Here is a 22285-nt window from a genome sequence, read left to right on the forward strand (position 1 = left end):
AAACATGTAAACTGTTGGGCCGGATCAATCTTCATCCACACATATGAAGGTATAGGCCAGCAAGTTCTTAATGTTCAGCAAAATCTTTTTCGGGTTACAGCCCGACCCGTTTACAACGAAAGGAATTTGAACTGTTTTTGGCCCGACCCGGACATAATATCAATTATCAACGAGTTTAAAATTTATAAAAATTATATTAATAAGTATTGGGTGCAGTGATGCTTTAATAATGTACAAGTTAATCATACATACAAATCAACCGTGCGCATATGTTACATTATTGGGTATAAATTATATCCAAATTATATATATTTAGTTTATGTAAAAATTAAAAAAGGATGAAAGGAACTTTGATATGTTATTTTGAGATTACCCTATATAGAAATAATGTAAAAAGTTAAAAAATATCATTGATTTATTTAAATTTTTTTATTTAAGTCATTAAATTATTTAAAAATTTTTGTTTGAGTCATTGGACTATTCGAAAGTTTTTTATTTAAGTCACCCTGTTGTTAATTTGTTTTTTAGAAAAAATATCATTTTCTTTTATAATTCGAAAGTTTTTATTTAAGTCACTCGGTTGTTAAATTGATCTCCCGTATCTATTGTTGAACCTAAAGTACTTTTTTTTGAAAAACAAATTAACAATCAAGTGACTTAAATAAAAACTTTCGAATAGTCCAATGACTCAAACAAATAAAAACTTAAATATACGGGAGATCAATTTGTTTTTCGAATTATAAAAACTTAAATAAAAACTTTCAAATTTACTAGCTGTCAAAATTTTTGTTTAAGTCATTGGACTAGTAAATTCTAAGCAATGATTCAACAACAGATACGGGAGATCAATACCCATCGATGAGTAGAAGAATATACTTTAGGTTCAAGTCATTTTGACAGCTAGTGTCAGAGATCGAAGAAGAAAACTGTTTGGATTTTGGTTTATAAATTCATATCGTTTAAAGTATTTCATGAAAAAATTAAATTATAAAAGAAAATGAAAATAAGAGCTTTTGATTATTAAAGACAATATTATTTAAAAATTACATTTAAGGTGCTAACGAATATTTAATTTAATGAAAATGTCGTCTAATGTAAATCCTATTCTATACGATTATAGATTGTAATATTGATTTGGGTGGTAATTTTTTTGAAACATGTATGGACCCAAAAACCACAATTTCCAAGAAACTAAAACCCATAGTTTCTTAGGGTAGCAATGGTGTTGCATCTAAAAGAGTGAAAATGGTAGCATGTCGGCATAGATTCAAGTCTATCTCGCAATAATTGATGGAGTTTGTTGTGCCTACAATTTCCCGATTCACAAAATCCAGCCGCAATGAACAGAGAATAATTTGGCCCACACCGTCACAAACTGGCTTATTGCCGGTGCCGCTACTATATGTACTTATACCTACCATGGACCTGCCTCAATCCCCCACTAAATTTTCAATTCAAGGTTCACAATCCTGGGCTTTAAAATATCTTTCCTACAATTAGGCCTACTAGGATTTTCCAAGTTTTTATTGTTGTGTTAAAATTTGTTTTAACGTGAATTTGGATGAACGGTGCGATACGTTTAGTTTATTTTAGGCATTTGTATTCTTTTTATGTTTAAAATTTATTTTTTAAAATTTTCAAATTTCAATATTTATGTTGAAATATATAAATAAAAAAACTCAAGCAGTAACTATATAATAAATAATTGTACATTGTTAATGAACTCGCTTCGATTTGCTCGAACTTGCAATCTCTAAGAGTCTAGAATATCATCTGTGTCAATTGAGTTAATAAGGGTTTTTATTGGTGTGGGGTGATTAGACATTGTTAATGAACTTGAATTTAATAAAAGAATTTCAATAGTGCTAACATTTGGATTTGCTTTTTTAAACCCAAAAGATGGAAATATTAAATTCCTAACAATAAAAGTTGAATATGTAAAGAGTACAATGATTTGAAGTATATTTCAACCTTTTTAAATATATTTCCCCAAATTTATAGTTTTTTTTATATGTTTCAATTTACTTCAACTTTCAACCTCTAAAAGTCTAGAACTATTGGTGTAAATTAAATTAATGGAGAATTATTAGGGGATTAAAATGTTAATTGTATTCATACCAAAACAATTAATGGGTTTAGTTCTAAACTCTAATAATAGAGGAGAGGGAATTGAGTGTAAACTAGGCTAGGTGACTAGTTTTAGCATACTCTCTTTAGATTTGCATATATAATTTTTTTCCCAATATCATCCTTTCTATTGGTGTATACAAACAAACATCAATTGTTTGGCTGAATTTGGTTGTTTTATTATTATTATTTTTATTATTTTAAACAAAAAAAAAAAGATGAAACAAATGGATTAAACCTTAAATTCAATTGTTTTATATATAAATAAATGTATTAACTTATGAAATTTGAATCTCATATGATGACTTGGTAATTAAAATGACTTAATAATTAAAAATATTTATTATTCTAGGTGTAGCTTAGGTTCAAGTTGTATTAGTCTGCGTTTATTGTTTAGACCTGTGATTTACCAAAAAAAAAGTTATGAAATTTAATTTGATAGGTTCCCCCTTAAAAACCAAAGTGCTAATGAAGTTGACTTGTTTGTTTAACTTTTTTATTTTTATGGAATTCCTTTTTCATAGTGCTATTGAAATCTTATCCTTTTGTCCTTTTCCTATTATACTACCCATTAATGCATTATTCAATGTTTTTAACAATTTTGAGATATTAAAATGTGGGATTTTCATTTTTAGATTTTCATGATATTGTACCAAAACTTGAATGGATTCAACATGAGTTAGTTTTCATTGAGCTCATGCATTGACCTTGTAGACCAAACTCAAAAAAGATTAGGTATTTATATTTTCATTCGAAATCACACAGGAGACTACATAAATACGTATTAAGTTTAAGGTAAGATACGCGTTGATGTGCATGAAACTTATCTAACATGTTAAATCAATGAACATTACTCATATCATATAAATAGATAAATACCACCATCCGAGAGAGATAAGGAAAACACTCAACAAGATTAAAATGATAGAAATTAAGAAATTACAGATTTATAAAGAAAATTAATTGTATTTTATTTATGTAAAATAAATATATAAATTTGAGATTAAAGATGAACAAAAAGAAAATGGATATGAAAGAAATTAAGCACAAATTTGGTTTGGTGAAGTGGAATATAAATTGGGTGACATAAGAAGGAAATAGAATACCTTTACCTTACTAAGAAGTCATGTTGTTGTGGAATTGGATTTCCACCATGGAAACGAATTTCCAGCTGTAGGAATGGGATGCGTTTAATTCTCTGCCTTTGGAAGGTACCTTTTTTTGAGTGTTCAATCAAAGCAAAGTATTCAATATTTACTCGTACCATTAGGGATAGCAATGTAGGGTGTTGGATTTATTTTTTCTTAATCCATTTTATTTAAAATATTTATTTCGATTTTAATTTTAAATTGATTTCTTCGATTTTACCTTAGTTTAATACAGTTGGAGTATTTTATTTATTATTGAAAATATTAAAATTAAAATAAATCATCAAAATCTTGAAAATTAAAACCACCAACTTTCCTAAAAAAAAATTATTTTTACCTCGATTTTATTAATGGACTCTGTCATCTAAAACGACAAAACATTCATTTCCTTTCACTAAAGCAAAACTTTTTATTTATGCTTCGAAACCCAATTAAAAAAGATATCTTATCACCCCTAATTGCTTCAATTTATCCTATAAATGGTACCTTTTTATATATAAAGAGAGAAATTTATGCTTAAAACCTAAAATATGGAACCATCTAAAGTTTAATAAATTCCCTAAATTTGTTACTGTATTTTTTTAAAAATTACTTTTTGACATATGAAAATAAAAAAATTTTGTTCCTACAAAAATATAATCTTTTATTTTTTAAATGTTTAAAATATAAAATTTTAATAATATGAGTTAATTGTATACTTAACTCAATTCTATTTTATAATTAAAAAATGTCATGATTTTGATAGGATAAGAAAGGTAATAAATAAAGGTTCCATTTAAAAGCATGATAAAAGAATATATATATAAAAAATAATATTATTTTATAATTATAATGTTTAAAATATGCTTTTTATATATATATAATAGTATGAGTTTGAATTTATTTTATTTGAATTAATGAGAATATTTTTTATTTCTTTCATATGATTAAATTAATATTTAAAAATAATTATAATTCAATTACATTTATTATTAAAATATTTTATTTAAAATAATTATAATTAAAGTAAAAGTTGCAATTACAATCATTTTAAAAAGTTTTTAAAAAATATTTTGCGTATTAATAATTTATTAAAATATGCTATTAAAAACTAATATTCCTAAATGAATTAGTTAATAGAGAAAGGGAATGAATCTGGCACTTTTTATCAACAAAGTTTTTCTTTTTAATTATTAATCATAATTTTAAAAAATATAAAAATATTAATTAAAAAAAGCTCCATATTTATGAGTTATGACCATTAACCCCCCCTCACAAAAAAAAAAAACAGATATCCTTACATCAAGCTGTAATGAAAAAGTTGGACTAAATTTCACCCTATTTGGAACCTTAAATTAATGACCTTTTTTCCTTGGATTTTAGAAGATCAAATTCTATTATTAGACCCTGTATTTTGTGTAGATTATGAATTTAGTACCTATATATTAATCTGACTATTTTGGTCATTATATTTTTCAAATTGGTCAATTATAGTTTTTATACATTTTAGATTTTGAAATTTTAGTCCTGATCAAATAATAGTAGTTAAATATGTTTGATTAAATTTTACTATTAGTCTTGTATTATGTGTAAAGTTGTAGATTTAGTCTATATTCTTAGGGGTGAAGCCAAAAATCTTTGAGGGGCTAAATTTAAATTACATATTTTTATAAGAGCTAAAATGTATTTTTACCATTTTATTAGCTTAGCTAAAAGGATTAAATTAAAAAAACTGTCATTCTTTGAAGGGCTAAAGTACAAATTTATCGTACACTACCTTATAATTTTATAAAACTTAAAGGCTAAACATGTTTAGCTCATCAGCCCATATATGTTCTCCAACTAGATCATTTTTAGTTGATATATTTTTTAAATTTCAAATTTAAATCTTAAAATCTATAAACTTTTTTTTGTAACATGAGAAAATAATAAACTGACATGACATTATACACACAATAATATATTTATCGCATTAAATTTTAAAAATAACAGAATTTAGATTATTGACTTTGATAGCTACCATTTAGTTCAGACCAAAATTTTAATCTCTAAAAACATAGGTATTAAAGTTGACTAAATTAAAGTATAAGGACTAAAACGACAATTTACACATAGTTCATAGACTAATAGACGGATTTAACCATTTTAGACAAAACTAAAAAATATATATATATTAAGAAACATTGGGGCCCTCATTTCATGGTATCACAGCTTCCATCCATAATCATACATAAACCTTAAAGGCTTCAACAGTTTTCAAATTTCAGTGTCGGTGGTCTAATTTTTATAATCACAGGTTTAAATAAAAAAAAAGATGAAAACTTAAATCTAAAAACTTTAACAAAAAAAGCCCATCATCTTACCTTACTGTTTAATTTTTTTTCACAACCCTTTAAACCAAAAAAAATTATGAAAAAAATGGTTTTAAAGATTCTAAATTTATCATTAGTCATGTCCAAAAAATAAATTTACCTTTTTTTTTTCATGCACAAGCATAAAAAGCTTTAAGCTTTTCTTTTTTTTAATCTATTGTTTGTTTTTTCTGAAAGGGACCCTTTATAAAAGACACAGTTTTCCATAATCAAAGCTATACAGGTGTCCAGAAAATGAAAGAAAGTTAAGAGAGAAAAAGAAAAAAAGAACAGAAAAAGAAGAGAGAATTCATGTGATGTTGGGGGTGCTTTGATTTGAGCTTTTTATTGGTTGTTGATTAGATTTTGTTTGTGTTGCTTGTTTTAGTGGTGTTATCACTATCAAGCAAGCTATATCAACGTAGAATAAATCCAAAAAAAAAAAAAACTGAGGGAAAGTGATCATCTTGGAGATCTGGGTTTTTTTTTTTCAGCTTTTAATGGAAAAAATGATGAGGTTTCAGTATAAGCCTGTTAGAAGACAAGAAGCCATTGTTGGGTTGTTTGTGTTGCTTTTCCCAGTTCTTTTGCCTTGTTTTTTTGCTTCATTCAGCCATGCTTCCCCTTCAACATTCTTGGTACGTTCCTCTATACATATATATATATGTGTGTGTGTGTGTATAGCTTACTAGAATTTCTTTTTTTGTATGGAAAAATGGATTCCTGGTTCTCAGTTTCTTCGTGGAAAATTTCATGGAAATGAGAAATAAAAAGTTTGCAGTTCATTAAAAATGTAAAGTTAAGGGTTTGTTTTGAGTTTCTTTTGCCGACAATGGTTTAAGTGTGTCTGGAAATTATATTGCTTTAATGAAAATTATGCCAAAACTAGAATTTTTTTTTTGACTTGGTAGGTAATATATTAGTTAATTTGCTTGAACTGGAAAAAAAATTGAAAAATAATGGCCACCAATTCAGCTTTTCTTCATTTCTTGTAAATTTTTCTTTAGCCTTTGCAAGTTTTTTTCAGTTAAATTAAGCACCTTCTCCCACAAAATTCACAAATTTAATCTATATATGTGTGTATGTGTGTATATATAAAAGTTAATAGTTTTACCAGCTCTTTATGCAGAGTTCTCCCATTAGTTTATTGATAATATAGTGATAGTGTTCGTAATTTTCTCTTTGGGGAGGAAATGGAACTTTAAATTTATCTGGTTTGTTGAATTATTGCTTTGGCTATGAAAGGAAATTAATCGATTGTGCTGCCCTTTGATGTTTGTTGCAGGAGTGGAATGTTCCGAAACCTCGACATTTACGGTTACTCACGAGTGCCTTACAACGTGAAAGTGTGAGTATGTTCGCGTGCCTGCGTACCTGCATATGTTGTGATTTTCCTTTTATGACTGTATGTTGACTGGTGATTTTGACGTTTGATTTACTTTTGTGTTTGTATTCAGTCTAATGGAGAACCGACTGATCTTTGGGCTCCTTTGGCTGACCAAGGTTGGAGACCATGTTTTGGTGGATCTGTAAACCCCCCACGTGAGTGGCAAACGATGAGATTTTTGAGTTTTGGTTTGTTTTTTATTGTTGGTATTCTGTGTTACGAGACTTGAGTTTGCGGTGTTAATGATACTTACATTTTCTTGGATTTTTGGTCTTTGATTACTTTGAGCAGCGTTGCCCCAGAAATCTGAAGGATATCTTCAGGTCTTTCTTGATGGAGGACTTAACCAGCAAAGAATGGGGGTAGGTCCTCATTTCAGGTACTTTACAATTATGAAACATTCGATGATTCTAGTTTTACTAAACATTTCCTTTTTGTTTCTAGATATGTGATGCAGTTGCCGTTGCTAAAATATTGAATGCAACACTTGTGATCCCGTATCTCGAAGTAAATCCGGTTTGGCAAGATTCAAGGTGCTTTTATATGGAAGGGAATCATCCTTTCAAGTTCTTTTTCTAAGTGGAAATTTTCTAGTCTTCTCCCCGGTTTAAGTAAAATATTTTCCCTGCAGCTCATTCATGGATATATTTGATGTGGATCACTTTATTAATGTAATGAAGGATGACATATCGATTGTCAAAGAACTACCTGATGATTTCTCTTGGAGCACAAGAGAGTATTATGCCACCGCTATTCGACCAACCCGAATTAAACGAGCACCTGTTCATGCATCTGCAAACTGGTACCTTGAGAATGTCTTGCCTGTACTTCAGAGGTTAGTTAGCAACTCGAACCATTTGATTCGAACAGATATTTTAGTCGCTTTCAACAGTTTCCGGACATATCATAGTTCTCCCTCATGTTCTGATTTTTTAACAGCAATGGGATTGCTGCAATTTCTCCGTTTTCTCACCGTTTGTCTTTTGACAACTTGCCGAGTGAAATCCAGAAGCTACGTTGTCAAGTCAACTTTAAAGCACTTGTTTTTGTTCCGCACATTCGAGCACTTGGAGATGCCCTTGTCCATCGCCTAAGGTATCCTCCTACTGAAAGTCCACCACTTATTACCAATGATCTCACTGGGACCACTGATCGAAATGTCAAACAAATGCCACAGAAATTTGTAGTGGTACACCTTCGGTTTGATAAGGTATATATCCTGCTTATACCATAGATTAAGGTCCTTGTATTTTAACTATGACATTGTTCATATATATAGGATTTAGTTTGAATGATCATCGTTTTAATGCAGGATATGGCGGCTCATTCAGCCTGTGATTTCGGTGGGGGTAAAGCTGAAAAGTTGGCTTTGGCCAAGTACCGACAAAGGATTTGGGGAGGGAGGGTTCTCAATTCTCAGTTTACCGATGAAGAGTTGAGGAGTCAAGGTCGTTGTCCATTGACTCCTGAAGAAATTGGATTGTTGCTAGCAGCTTTGGGTTTTGATAATAGTACCCGTCTTTATCTTGCTTCCCACAAGGTCCTTTGTCTTAAGAATTTTGGTTTTGCAAACTTTTCCAAATATATTGTTTCTCGACGATGTATTCATTGTCGAATATTTCAGGTATATGGCGGGGAAGCTAGGATTTCCACCTTACGAGAGCTATTCCCGAAGATGGAAAACAAAAAGAGCCTTGCCTCTTCAGAGGAAAGGGTCCTTATAAAAGGAAAAGCTTCATTGTTAGCAGCAGTTGATTACTATGTTGGTATGCATAGTGATATCTTTGTCTCGGCCTCTCCTGGGAATATGCACAATGCGTTGGTGAGTATTACCGGTTTTAGTGCAGTCTACATGATAGTATACCTAAACCCGGACATACTTATAATATACAGTTCCAATGATACAAACAGGTTGGACACCGAACTTTCGAGAACATGAAGACCATAAGACCAAACATGCCATTATTAGGGCAACTCTTCCTTAACAAAAACATTACTTGGTCGGAATTCCGTCAAGCAGTGGTGGAAGGTCATATAAACAGACAAGGTCAACTCCGGTTAAGGAAACCGAAACAATCCATATATACATATCCGGCTCCGGATTGTATGTGCCAAGTTTAAATCCCTAAACCTCATTTTATAGGTATGCCAAGTTTACGCTTACTATATTTTATTGATTTCATTACTGCAACTATTAATTGTGGCTTGTATTATTGGTATAATAAATAAGAAGCAATCCCATTTCTCTCATCAATAAAAAGTATAACATCCTACTGTTCTTAGTCGGTATCGTGTAGCGTATCGAGTCGACTGTGGTATCGAGAATGGTGTTGTTTAACGTTAAACTTTTGTGGATTGTATGGAGTATGGACCGCAGAGTGGGGGTATGCAACGTATAAATCATCTCGGTTTTGTTAGTTGCATAGGTCAGCCGGTGAAGCCGTCTGTACAACTCATTTTCGTGTTGATTATTAGGAGAAACATTGATGTGTTGTGGAAGAGATTTTGAGTGTTTACTTTGTAGTTTGCGACATTATATTTGATTTTCTTTTTTTGAAATAATATATTTGGTTTCGGTATAGAAGTAATTGAGTGTAAATCTAAAGATGGTCTTGTTGTCATACAATGGAAAAAAGCGTTCATGCTGAAGAAAGGAAGTTTGCTGGGTGTAAATGAAGTACTTGTACTTGCAGGTTACTTGAATTCAATGCTAAAAAACATCATCATCCATCCAAGCTTTTATTGAATCCAATTCAGAATTATTGGGTATCAAGCGATTCGTTTCGAAGTAGATCATTATCTGGATTTTTTTATTTATCTAATTTTGGATTCCTATACTTATCTATAAGTTTGAATATGTTTAATCAAGACTGAATTATTTATTATTATCAGTTGGATATTTAAAATTTCTAATCATTTTTCGAATATCAAAATAAAAAATTAAAATTATAAGATGGATTTGATATCTGAATTCGAAATGAAAAATAATCTTAAAATATAATTCTAAATATTTGCACCCCGCAGAAAATAGATTGAATACCTACGTATATTCAAATTTGCAATCTTGACTGCCATGAATCAGTTGGACCCTAAAATTTAAGTGAAAATCGAAAATTTTGAGTTTGATTTAAAAAAATTAATTCAATAAATACGGAATCAAGCCCAAATAGCTTGACCTATAGTTCGAACTAGTTCAAGCTTAATAATGCTCAACTTGAACGATTTGCAAGCCTTACTAAATTTTTCAAACTTAATTATCGAACCTAGCTTAAACTTGAACTGGAATACACCTTAAGCCGAACCCGAATTTAAATATAAATAATCAATCAAACTTGAATTAAATATTGACTTTTTCAAGCTCGGCTCGAGTTGATTACACCTCCCAATTTAACAATTCTAATCATATTATATGCATTAAGTTACATAATTTTTTACATAAATAACTTGGAGCAAATGACATATTTAACCATAACTTTCAAGATAAAACATGCTACATTTTAATACATTTTAAGAGTAATAATAAAAGAGTGAAGATATACATGTATGGGGGCAGCTTAATGAAAGAAAGCCTCAGTGGAAGTGTCAAGTGTCCATCAAATGCAAGTTGTGAGCTCTGGGGATTAGTAGTTAGCTTTCAATATATCACTGATCATCGGGGTTACCAGATGTGGGCCAGATCTGACCGCCTTTCTTGTCTTCAGCACTTGATCCGGTTCCATTTCGGCTTGTGGAAGCCAACTCTTTTGCTTCTGATGTGCGCGGAGTCATCTCATCATCGATAGGTAGTGTTCTCTTCGAGCCCTCTAATGCAACACCGAGAACTATGTTTTCCTCTAAGGCAGAGACTGGCAACTTCTCGCCTTCCGGTTTTGATTGAAACGGTTCTCGTAATCCACCTGCTTTGTCAATCCCACTTTCCGTTGTGGAAACAGAAGGCCTAGCAACTTTCTGTTGCTTATCGGAAACTCTTTTGTTATCCAGAACCTTTTGGTCGGGACTAGATGTTTCTGCAGCATTAGAACTCGTCTTCTGGGTTGATTTTGATGGTGGTTTAACTTTATCATCTGTCTTGGGATGTGATGTTGGTTCAAAAGAAGCATTAGAGGCTTTGGTTTCAGAATTTGGGCTTTCTACAACCTTGGCATCTGCTTTGGATTTGGAATCAGGCTTTGGTGTTGCTCCGGCCTTGTTGTCTGCAGCAGGCCGTACTGTGGTTTTACTGTCTTGTTCTCCGGTTGGTTGTGCAGACCGGCCTTTTGTTCTATCCTCACCATTGATCTTGTAAGCAGGTTCGATCAGTAACAGAGGCCTGTTAGATGACACTCCACCATGGTTATAGATTGAGTCTGCGAATGGTACATTTTCCAACTCAGAATCACCAACTACTTTCTGCACAGTTCGAATTGGTGTGGCAAGTCGGGCACGGTGATGGCTGATGACTCTAAGGAGATCTAAAAGTATAGCTTCCTGCATCATCGACCATAAAATCTAGTTACATATCCAGTATCAAACTTAATGGAAACCACTTTCACAAACAGGGAATATAAATTGAACATAATTGAAAGGCTTCATTTTCATAAGACAACAACATAAGTTCATTCTACCAAGTTACAAGTAACTTTTCTTAGCATGCTTTACTACAGTTTGTCGCTTCATTTTCATAAGATAAGTTCATGTGAACGGTGAATATGGTATAGATTCATTTCACTTCTACCAAGTTACAAGCAACTTTTCTTAGCACGCTTTACTACAGTATGTCATTTATGCACTAAAACACCCTAAAATCGACTTGCAGAGGTCACATTCATCATTGAAAGGCATAAATCTTAATAGAGATATCCTCTTACCTTGACACATAGGTATTCTTCAAGGTGGGAAGTCTTCACAAAACAGGACACCAATATCTGTCAAACGAGAAAGGAGGAAAAATAAATTGGCAAATATTAGATAACAAACAACATACACGCGCAAAAAAAATAGGATGAGGCAAATTCTTTTACTGTTCCTTCTTGTCATTGCTTATAGAAAATCTATCAAAGATATGACTGAAAAACAACGCAAGTAGTAATACGAAGAAGAATGATTTCATAAGGTCAGACGTTGAACACAAACCAAAAGAGCCTGATTTTCGGGGCTGACATTCTCCAGAAATACTCTTCTGTGTAATCTCTGCTGCTCAACCTGAGGATTCTTAGCCAATACCTTGCGCATGTCGGCAACAATATTCTGCACAAACAAAAGGGATCCAAAAGGAATTTTAAAAATTTGAAAATGACAATTTAATTATGCAAATCTGAAATAGAGCTTTTGACAGTTCTGGAGAACTCCTTACATTAATCTTATGGACATCCAAGTGACTGATGGCCAGGTGAGTTTTAATGCGCCAATGAGTTTTCTGACTGAGATTTCTCACAACATTTACTGTAAATTTGTGGTTTGGAATGTGAACTGCTTCACGATCCTCCCCTCTTATTATTGTTGGTGACCACCAACCAACATGCTGTATATGTAAAAAAATCAAGACCCATATAAGAAAACCCGCAGATGAAGAAAGTTGTTGTCCCAGTTTACTAAGGGAACCACATCATTAGAAACCATTTGAAGTCTAATACAAACACAGCTTCGCCTTTTACTCTAAAACAGAGACAGGGCTCAAATACAAACCTCAACAGTACCAGAAACTTCATATCCCTCTATCTTTGTTTGAATCCATTCATTCACGACAAAAGGTCGAGTCGCATGAATCATTGCACTTGAGAGAAAATTTGTGAATATCTACAACAAATAACAAACTGTCAAACTCTGAGAAAGTGCATACGCGGGTTCAGATAAAAAATGGTTCAAGAAAAGTCCTGATAGAACAAGAAAAGTTTAGGATTTGATTTAGGAGAAATAAGCATCAACTTTACGTTCCCTTAGGGTTTCTTCTAGGGTTCCCTTCTTATTAAGAGATAAAAATTTCCAGTGTCCCAACTCATTCAAGGATGTTATTGATCCATGATCAGCTTATATTACCTTTTGATTGTATGAAGCAATTGTTAACTGTAGTTGTGAACTGTCATTTTATCTTCTTCCTCCTATACCTGTTTCTAGCATTTTCAGATTTACAGCCAGCTCTAGATCAGTCTCTCAAATCTATCAAACCTTAACCAAAGTCAACACCAAAGAAACCTCCAAGCTTCAATTGCAACCATAAATCATTGCTCCCTTTTATTAGTTTTTCCCCTCAAAGCTGAGTTCCTTTCTAAACAAACCTGTAGGCCTAACCATTTTCTTTCATTCAATTAAATCCTATAATCACATGTTCTAGCCTATAACATAACAAAATTTTCAAAAATTCATAGAACCCTATATATATGTCCTATATCATCGATATATTCTTGATGAACTGCAACTTTTTTTTTTTTTTTTGGCCAGAGATAACTGCAGTTAACATGAAGTATTTTTACTTAGAGAAAGCATCGTCCACTGCCACCAAGTAATGCAACAGAGAATGTGCATCATAGGAAAGCTATAAATTGAAATGAACCAGTATGAAAATGATCTTTAGGTGTACCTCACGGCCAGCAAGAGTCAGCAAAACTGTCCCTAGACCTCCAGCAGTGAGCCACCTCTGAGTAGAGAAGCCCAACAACTCCATGAACAATGACACAGCAGCAACCCAAACTGCAGAATATAGTGCTTTCCCTGCAAACTGGAAACCCATCTGCCAGAAACGCAAGTTTAAGAATTAGTAAAAAGGATCACAACTGCAAATCTGACTGTTTGAATAACAACAAGAAAATCATGTAAATGAAATTTAATGAAAGAGAACCAATCACTGATTTGTGTTACAGGTCTCTCAGCCTCTTTCATTAGAGTGACAATTCATATGCACTTCTGGCTTTAGTAATAAACAATAGCAATCACATGACTATTAGTAATTAATATCATTGCTTTATGATAGAGCAATCAAACCAACATTTCTCGTATTGCTGATCTCACTTGTCTCCATGAAGAATTTCTGCGTTTGCTGAATCGTGCTGCATAGAAGTATTTTAACCATGTTTAGTACCATGGAAACAACAGTCATGGAGCATAACAATGAGGAAAAATTATTAACATAAAAAAAATCAGTTTCAGAAGAAAAATGTTCTGAAATATTATAAATATAATACATTTCCTGTTCATACTAGCCATAGATATGTGCTACATGTCTTCTAGCTTCTAAGAGATTATTACGTTTTTCATTAGATTATTTTGGATACCACATTTAAAGTGAACAAGCTGGGACCAGATTTCAGTAATAAAATTGCTGATGAGCTCACCAGCAACAATGCAATGCTAGCCTGTTTATATTACATCATATTATAAGCCAGTGAACATACTCATCAAGCATTTTATTTAGGAAATAAAAAGGAGAATGTATGCTTACCTCGATAAGCAATATGCAAAGGCCAGCACAGTCGACAATGATTGTACAAAATTCAAAAGCCGTTGCTTAACCAATTGGCTGGCTTCTGTAGGGAGAACCAATGGATCCAATGTTCTGCAAGAATTTCAGCAATAACATGCATGCAAATTGAACAGTTGGAGACTAGATTTTGCATTTTATAACAGAAAAATATAGAGATCCTTTTGCACTTAAACGAGACATGATTTTGACACCTGCATATGAGGATTGCACCAGTCCACAGCAGCAAAGGTTGAATATAAGAAGTTGTAACGTAATGGGTTCTGCTCTTCTTCCAGCTATTATCACTCCTCTGCAGGTACTCATAAAGCATTAGTTAATGCATTGATCCAACTCACATGTATTGAACCATGGTAAATAACAGAATAGAGAGGAACCTAGAGATGTGAACTTACATGAAGAAGTAAGCTTCTACCATGTTGCATAAGTGGCACAACACCACATACGGCAAAAATAATAATGCCAACTGCTGGAGCCAACTTAAATACAAGAGGACTATCTTGTAAAATATTATATGACCTGCATAATACAAAGGGCTTAATCTTAAATGCATAAAAATCATACAGTTAATAAAAATAGAGACAACACCCAAAAGCAGCAGTACTGTTTTAAGGACAACATGTTCCTAATATGAACATGAGGCGCCAGGAAAAATAAATAAATTAGCTAAAGAAGGAAAACATAAAGTACTCTTAGCTAATAGTTTGAGACACATGTCAGAACTTAAACCCAAATAAAAATTAATACTATGTTTGCTGAACTAATAAGAGAACAAATTTATCTGTACGGAAAAGATAACCACTCTAACAATCCTGAAGTTCAGTATAACAAATATGGCAAGCAGATCACCAAAGAAGGGAAAAAAGAACCTTTTCAATGCAATAGAGGCAGCTTTTACCACAGGAAGTTCAAATACTTTGCCTGGTACTAGAAAAGCATGACTCTTAAAGGCATTGTTTCTGTATGGAACTGAATGTATTGGCCTGTACAAACTGTTGGAGAGCCGAATTCTCCAAGAATCCTGCTGCTGGAACTATGGCAAGAAAGATAAGATGAATAATAAAGATTCCTTGAACATCATAAAGAAATTTAAATTGTTGCTCATGCTATTAAATTGAAAGAATTAACTCCAGGCCACCTTCTGAAAGGCCACAAAGCAGTTCATAACAACACTTCGTTATTAAGTTCAGGGTATTCTGGTGACATGGTACAATACTGCAACAATAAATGTTTGAGTGATTGGGAGATTGAAAATCGATCTATTATCTGTTAGTATGGATGAAAAATAGCATACAAACAACACTTCGTGAGACAGTTTCTTTGCAGTTTAAGACAATGATATTGACAAGAAAAAGCTATCATATGACGTCCATGTGCAAAAGTAATGCATTCATAATAAACTTGGCTTAATCAAATTCCAGACAAACCAAAATAGGAAGACAATAATGCTAAGAAAATTAAAGCAAAAAACCCTGGCATGATATTGTAAATAAGCATGCACTTATCAAGGTGATCCATACATAATCACAGTTAAGTAATAGCAGAGAAAGGTTAAAATATAATCCAAATCCCTGCACTCTTCACAAAATTGAAATTTAATCCCTCTACTTTTATTTCCAAGAATTTAGTCTCTATACTTTCATATTTCAAAATTTAGGTCCAATTGTTAATTACATTAAAATTTTTCTGTTAAATTCGCTGGTGTAACATTTTGAAATTAAAAAAAATACTCAACAGCCATGTAAAAAAAGATGACGGGTAACAAACCTGGGCTAAATTCATTGAAATAAAAGTAGGAGACTAAATTCTAAATATATGAAGAGTAAAAGGACTTGAAGCATATTTTAACAGTAGAGAAATACTATCCTAAACAAAGAAGATGTCTTAGAACTTGAAGTTATACCGAAGTGCTAGATGAGAGGGTGTCGCTCAATAAATTCAACCGCTGCCTTCCCAATACACCCTGGAAAAAGAAAAAGTGAGAAAGACACCAATATATAGAACAAAATCTTCTCTTAGAAGTGAAGGAACAAATCGTGTACCTTAAACTTTTTATTACATCCCTGGTTCCTGCAAAGTCCCAAATCATGGGACAATTGCAAAGAACCAGAAAGATACATTGTGGGAGTGAAGTCAATAGCTTGCAGGGCGTCACTAGTAGCATAAGATCATACTTTATTCCAACAACAGCTAATCTTAAAACTCAAAATTGGATATTAATAAAGCGAAACACTTATCCAAAATCCCAAAACTAAAGAAACCTGCCAGAGAAAAAAGAATTAAAAAATTTGATGCCGCAACAGAAAAGATAAGAACATTAACTAATAACAACAACAAAATTTGGCCTGAAAGGCTGAAACCTAGAAAGAGTTTTATTTCGAAATTTTCAAGTTTCCAAAATTATAAGAATCCGATATTACATACAATCAATCAAAAAAGGTTCAACAGTAAAACTTATTCCGATGAAAATAAACCAATAAATAATTAAGAAAAACCAAATTTCTACTCACAGGCAAAGTATCGTAGCCGCCGAATTAACACGATTTTCTTTTTGAGAAAAAATTTCAAAAAAAAAAAGATTCCAAGTGGAGAATTGAAACGAACATAAATCGAAAGGCTATGGAAATTGAAATGACACTTACCTTGAAGAGAAAGAAATTACGACGGAACGGAGAATTTCAGGCCTCGAAAAAACAGAAAAACAAAAAAGCTGTTCACAGAAATTTCGAGACTGGAAAATAATTTGCACGCGCGGAATTTTATTATTATATTATTATATTGTTATTTTTATTAAAGTGGTTAATATTTATCCACGTGGATTGCCACGCGGGCTTCTGTGGCGGCTCGTTAGTTTTCCACCCCTTTTGGAGAAGAGATAAAATCAATCAATCAACCATTGTATTTTTTTAGTTTTAAAAAATTACGCAGCGTTTGGGTATCAAAACGGCGGTGGAAGGTTGCGTTTTGGTAATTTCTAGCGATCGAGAAGGACTAATTCTGCCCTAAGTCTCTATATTCTTAAGACATTTGAACTTTAATCCTTCTACTTTTGGCTTCAAGAATTTGATATTTCTACTTGTTTGATTTAAAAAATTAATATCTAGTTATTTTTTAAATTTAAATATGTGACATTTTAATGATTTAAAATTGCTGAGGATAATTTATTAATTATTTTAAAATAATTCAGTTGGTTTATTAATGATATGTATTAATATGATTTATTGATAGTATGTATGTACATTAAATACAAATTTTAACTTAATGATTATATATTTAAAATGTTATTAACATGGCTCTAATTCTTAAATAAGATAAGTGGAAGACAAAATTTCTGAAGTTAAAAGTAGAGCAACAGAACTTTAAAAATTCGAAGAGTGTAGGGATTCAAGACACTATTAAACCAATGGAGGAACATGCGAATATTTATTCCAAGATTCTTAAAATGCCGGAGTTTTAGGGGTAAAGCAATTTTAGTCCCTAAATTTGATAAATTTTCCCAATTTGATACTTGGAACTTTTTTGTCTACATTAATTTTGGAATGTGACTACTTTTTCTAATTTCCTATTTGATCTTGAGTTTGCATTTTGTTAAGGTGTGATTATGTGACTTTTTGAAAATAAATTTTAAATAAATTTATAGGTGATGACAAGGCATAAACTGAGTCTTACATTCGCACACCTTAATGAAATCCAAGCTTAGAGGTCAAATTGAAAAATTTTGCCAAGTTTCGGAAGGACCAAGGTGGGCAAAACCATCAAGTATCGGAGGAATTTCAGAATTATCGCTAAAAACCTGAATCATATGTGGTAAATTGTTAGTCTTGTACAAATGCTATAATAATTCATGCATGAATCTGTCACAAGTGGATTGTTCCAGAAAAACATAGCGAATAGGAAGAAATGGAAAAGAAAACCAATACCTTCTTACTTAAGCTGCAGTTAGTTGAGCTGTGTTAATGGTGATCTTTCTTCAATAACCAAATGTTGTTTATTGGTTGCTGGAGAAAAAAGAAGACTATTCTTGTTCTCTTTTAGAGAATCAAAGAGTTCGTCACTGTCAAGTGAATGCACTATCCTTCCCAAGAATCTCACCATCTCTGCATCTTCAGCGGAGAACTTGCTGATCCTATCGCATAGACCCTCACTGAATCCAAATAAAATTTCCCTATAGGTTGTCAACTTCATGATGTCTCCAAGCAAATTTATCTTTTCACTCTTAAGCTCATCAATCAAAGCAATCAAGTTCTTCATTTCCAGTTGCTTTGCTTCCATTTCATCTTCAATAATCAATGCTAGATGTTTTGAATCAGACAGGAACTTTTCTTGTGATAGCAGTTTCTCCTGTATATTCTGATTTGCACAGCTAACTGCTTCTACTTCTCTTGTTTTGTGCTCTTCTTCTTCTAATGAAAGAAGAAGACTAGTCTTGTTCGCTTTTAGTGAGTCAAAGAGTTCATCACTGCCTTTAAAATCTGAATGGTTATTGTCAAAAGCCTGCACTAAATCCCATTAGCTGTGCTTCTCCCCTGAATAACTCAGTGATCCTGTCACCTATGCCCCCAACGAATCTAATCAAAATTTCCCTATCCATTGACAACTTCATGATATCTTCAAGCAAATTCGTCTTTTCACTCTTGAGATCATTAACCAAATCCTCTGATTTTCTCAGCCTCGCCTCCATCTGATCAATTAAATTCTTCATTTCTATGTTCTTTGCTTTAAGTTCAGCTTCAACAGTCAATACTAGCTTGTTACAACCAGAGAGGGACTTTTCTTGCAATAACAGTTTCTCCTGGATACTAGGAATGTCATCCTCCAACTCCTCAATCATTAATTTTTTCTCTTCAATTTCTAGCTCTGAGGAAAAGGAATTCAATGAGCTATTAAAATTTTCTTCCATTAACGATTCCTTGGTTCCCAATAAATGTCTCTGAGTCGCAACTTCGTTTTCCCTTTGCAAATTCAAGCAGTCTAATCGTGACTTTGCGTCCTGGAATTCAGAAAAAATATTTCCAAACCGCATTTTGAGCTCTGAAATTTCAGCTTCCAGGTACTTTCTTCGAGTTTCTTCATGAGCCAAAACTTGGTTGCACATTTTCAAACGGTTTTCAAGATCTTCCGTAAGCCAGATCTGAGAATCCAATCTTGTTTTCAGCAAAGAAACCTCATCAAGCAATGCAGATTTTTCTTGCTCCCACTCAAGCTTACTCACCTTGAACTGGTCTAAAAGCTTTTCATGAGCTTCTTCTAGGTATTTGAACTGTTCCTTCTTCCATTTTAACTCATCTTCAACCTTCCTCCTGCCTTTTTCTACCTCATCCAACAAATCATCTCTTTCTCTCATCTCCTTCGTGTTTTCGGCCTTTTTCTTTGCTTCCAAACACTTATTCTGTGACACCGAGAGGTGAGCTTTTATACCTTTAATCTCTGCCCTTAGCACATTAATTGTCTTCTCTAGATCTACATTCTTCTCATTTGCTTCATCTAAAGCCAATACCATCAGTCCATTTTCCTGCTCCCATTTCTGATTCTTCTCATCGCGCTCAACTCTTAGCTTATTATTTGCACCATTCAAATGCTTGACAATCATTTCTTTGTCATACAGACTGTGTTTAAGATCTTCAATCGCTCGCTTCGCCACCGAGATTTCTTCTTCTTTTTCGAGAATTCGTTCCGCCTGCTTCCCAATTTTTGAACTCGCTTCTTGGATATTTGTTAACAGCTCATTCTGGATTTTCTTCAAATGTTCACATAACTCGGATTTGCTTTTCAAATCTGCCTTTAGCTTCTCGTTCTCAACTTTTACTTCATCTAACTCTTCGTAGACCGTCTCCATTGCCATATTTTTTTCTGAAAATATGGTCCAAATCACATCCGTTTTGTAAAAAAACACAAATATTTTAGCATTAAATAACTAAATTCTAAAAGGCACATAATACAAAATTAAGAAAAATTTTCTTAAATTTGCAATGCAAAAATTAGTGATTAACCGCAAACAGCCAAAAAAAACATGACTAAATATCAGTTTTCTCAGAAAACAAACAGTAAAATAACGAGAAGGAGAAGAAAGATCCAGAAAAGTACCTGATTTTGTGCTTATAGATTCACCATCAGAAGATTATGAAAGGGAGAGAGCAAAAATAGAAAAACGAGAGAGTTCGCCAAAAAAAAAAAAGGCCGTTAAGAGAGAGCAGAGCGGGGTAGTGGGAATTTTCAAAAAATTATGCAGGAGATTTGACGGCGTTAGCATGGACTCATTTTCCGTTTTAGCTCTTTCCTTTGGGATGGGGTCCCAATGGAAAATTTCTAATGAGAGTTGCCGTAAGTAATGGAAATCAAGCCCAATTGAGCTGGAAGCATTTTAACTGTTTTCTTTTGGGCCAAAACCATTTAGTTGTTTTATACCATCACTTTCAAAAATAATTAAAAAATAATCAATAGATTTAAAATTAAAATAATTTTATTTAAAAATAAATAAATTTGCTCTTACTTCACAATAGCTCCTGAGCTAGGCTTCATCGTGCTTATACATGATATCAATATCATATATATATAGTTCACTAAATTCGACTTTAAATTTTATTAATCTCGTTCGTATTTATAAACAGCTAATCCAAATTTATTTAAATTTGTCTATATTATTTTTTTAATTTTAATTATTTTTGTTTAATATTTACTAATTATATATATTTAGTACCATTATATGTATATATATTCTTTTTTTATCAAATTTTAACATAAAAAATTTTGCAGTTAGTATAATATATTTAATTTTCATATAATATAAATTACATGATATATAAAATAAATAAATAAACATGTTATAAACTTAAAAAATGGGTCAAATCTGATCAAACAAGGACTTTGATATTGGAGTCTTGATCAAATTTATATTTTAAATGTACTTAATTTTTACCTAAATTCATTTTTTGAACCTAATATTTTATCCAATTTCTCTTCAATTTTAAACAATTATTTAAGCCTGGATAAATAACTCAACCTTTAAATTGAAACAAAATTACTATGTGTGCGTAAATAATGTATAGAAGTCTACATTGCATGTTAAGTGAATTATATATCGTGTTACCCTTATTCCCCACATTTAATATTGTGTAAAAAAATGAATTTTGGTTGAGGGAGAAATGTAAGTGTAATAAGTTAAAAAGGCATGAAAGTCTTATTATGTGTATATATATAATTTTTAAAATAATATAATTTATTGTGTAAAATGAAAATATTTTATTTTTTTAACTAAATTGATACTTAATTAATAAGTGATATTAACTTAATTAAATAATTTATAATGTAAGTGTATGAAATGTAAAGTCACCACTTGAATTGTTGGACTGAATCTCCCATCAATAATGAGAGCACAGCTAAGAAGCGCAAGCTTCTGAAATTCCCATATGGTACATCTTATGTTGATGAAGACAAGAAGTGGAAGGGGAGACCGCAAGTTTTGGCGAGGGACCCCTCCAGGGTTCAACCATATAATAAAGACAAGTTTAGATGACTCAACCCCCAGCCTTGTACGTTTAAATCAGACCTCAACAACACCCAAGTCAAGTAAAAAATTATTAGGTACAATCCAAACCAAAATTTATCCTTACTTTGATATGTATATGTTGCTTCAAGTGATAAAATTTCGAGTTTAATATATATTTATTAAATTTTGTTATTAATTTTTATATTTTATAAAAATTGTGGATTTAATTTTTGTACTTTAATTTAGTTAGTTTAGTCTTTATGTTGTATGAATTTTAAAATTTCGGATCTCACCAAACGATAACTGTTAAGTTCATTAACTGAAGTTTTGTTATCTTCAAAATCTGATATGGCA

At 32.0% G+C, this 22285-nt stretch overlaps 3 protein-coding genes across 4 annotated transcripts; 1 reads left to right on the plus strand and 2 right to left on the minus strand.

The window, feature by feature from the left end:
• The first annotated feature begins 5530 nt into the window (after window positions 1–5530).
• Window positions 5531–9576, plus strand: LOC107944510 (O-fucosyltransferase 39). Of its 2 annotated transcripts, none has more exons than XM_041079767.1 (10): window positions 5531–6243; window positions 6891–6953; window positions 7063–7147; window positions 7284–7354; window positions 7437–7525; window positions 7624–7827; window positions 7932–8202; window positions 8305–8532; window positions 8617–8814; window positions 8904–9576. In XM_041079767.1, the coding sequence occupies exons 1-10, from the start codon at window positions 6106–6108 to the stop codon at window positions 9111–9113; spliced, it is 1557 nt and encodes a 518-aa protein (XP_040935701.1). In that variant the 5' UTR covers window positions 5531–6105; the 3' UTR covers window positions 9114–9576. The 2 variants fall into 2 exon arrangements, with proteins under 2 accessions (XP_040935701.1, XP_040935700.1); XM_041079766.1 differs by having other exon boundaries at window positions 5613–6243; window positions 7063–7180.
• Window positions 9577–10378: 802 nt separating this feature from the next.
• LOC107944511 (mechanosensitive ion channel protein 2, chloroplastic) lies at window positions 10379–17294 on the minus strand. The gene is made up of 14 exons (XM_041079765.1): window positions 17088–17294; window positions 16488–16706; window positions 16349–16408; window positions 15315–15478; window positions 14841–14964; window positions 14640–14737; window positions 14407–14520; window positions 13954–14014; window positions 13549–13698; window positions 12657–12767; window positions 12325–12492; window positions 12105–12218; window positions 11840–11896; window positions 10379–11459 (listed from the first exon to the last, which is right to left on the minus strand). Exons 2-14 carry the CDS (start codon window positions 16563–16565, stop codon window positions 10635–10637), a joined length of 2124 nt encoding a protein of 707 aa, XP_040935699.1. The 5' UTR covers window positions 16566–16706; window positions 17088–17294; the 3' UTR covers window positions 10379–10634.
• A 673-nt stretch (window positions 17295–17967) lies between these two features.
• LOC107950476 (uncharacterized protein At4g38062) lies at window positions 17968–20612 on the minus strand. Its single transcript, XM_041079769.1, has 3 exons — window positions 20530–20612; window positions 18366–20295; window positions 17968–18238 (listed from the first exon to the last, which is right to left on the minus strand). Exon 2 carries the CDS (start codon window positions 20285–20287, stop codon window positions 18932–18934), a length of 1356 nt encoding a protein of 451 aa, XP_040935703.1. The 5' UTR covers window positions 20288–20295; window positions 20530–20612; the 3' UTR covers window positions 17968–18238; window positions 18366–18931.
• Between the last annotated feature and the right edge of the window lie 1673 nt (window positions 20613–22285).

The sequence above is a fragment of the Gossypium hirsutum genome, chromosome A02, assembly GCF_007990345.1.
Source record: "Gossypium hirsutum isolate 1008001.06 chromosome A02, Gossypium_hirsutum_v2.1, whole genome shotgun sequence".
Lineage (NCBI taxonomy): Eukaryota > Viridiplantae > Streptophyta > Magnoliopsida > Malvales > Malvaceae > Gossypium > Gossypium hirsutum.

Bases quoted from the DNA above. Each gene is read 5' to 3' on its own strand.
- LOC107944510 (XM_041079766.1), top strand. From the start codon at position 6,106: ATGGAAAAAATGATGAGGTTTCAGTATAAGCCTGTTAGAAGACAAGAA. The intron at 8,203-8,304 runs GTATATATCCTG...GTTTTAATGCAG, and splicing joins TACACCTTCGGTTTGATAAG to GATATGGCGGCTCATTCAGC. The intron at 8,533-8,616 runs GTCCTTTGTCTT...CGAATATTTCAG, and splicing joins TTTATCTTGCTTCCCACAAG to GTATATGGCGGGGAAGCTAG.
- LOC107944511 (XM_041079765.1), bottom strand. From the start codon at position 16,565: ATGTATCTTTCTGGTTCTTTGCAATTGTCCCATGATTTGGGACTTTGC. The intron at 14,965-15,314 runs GTTCTTTTTTCC...TGTATTATGCAG, and splicing joins GCCTCTATTGCATTGAAAAG to GTCATATAATATTTTACAAG. The intron at 11,460-11,839 runs GTAAGAGGATAT...TCGATGATGCAG, and splicing joins AAGAATACCTATGTGTCAAG to GAAGCTATACTTTTAGATCT.
- LOC107950476 (XM_041079769.1), bottom strand. From the start codon at position 20,287: ATGGCAATGGAGACGGTCTACGAAGAGTTAGATGAAGTAAAAGTTGAG.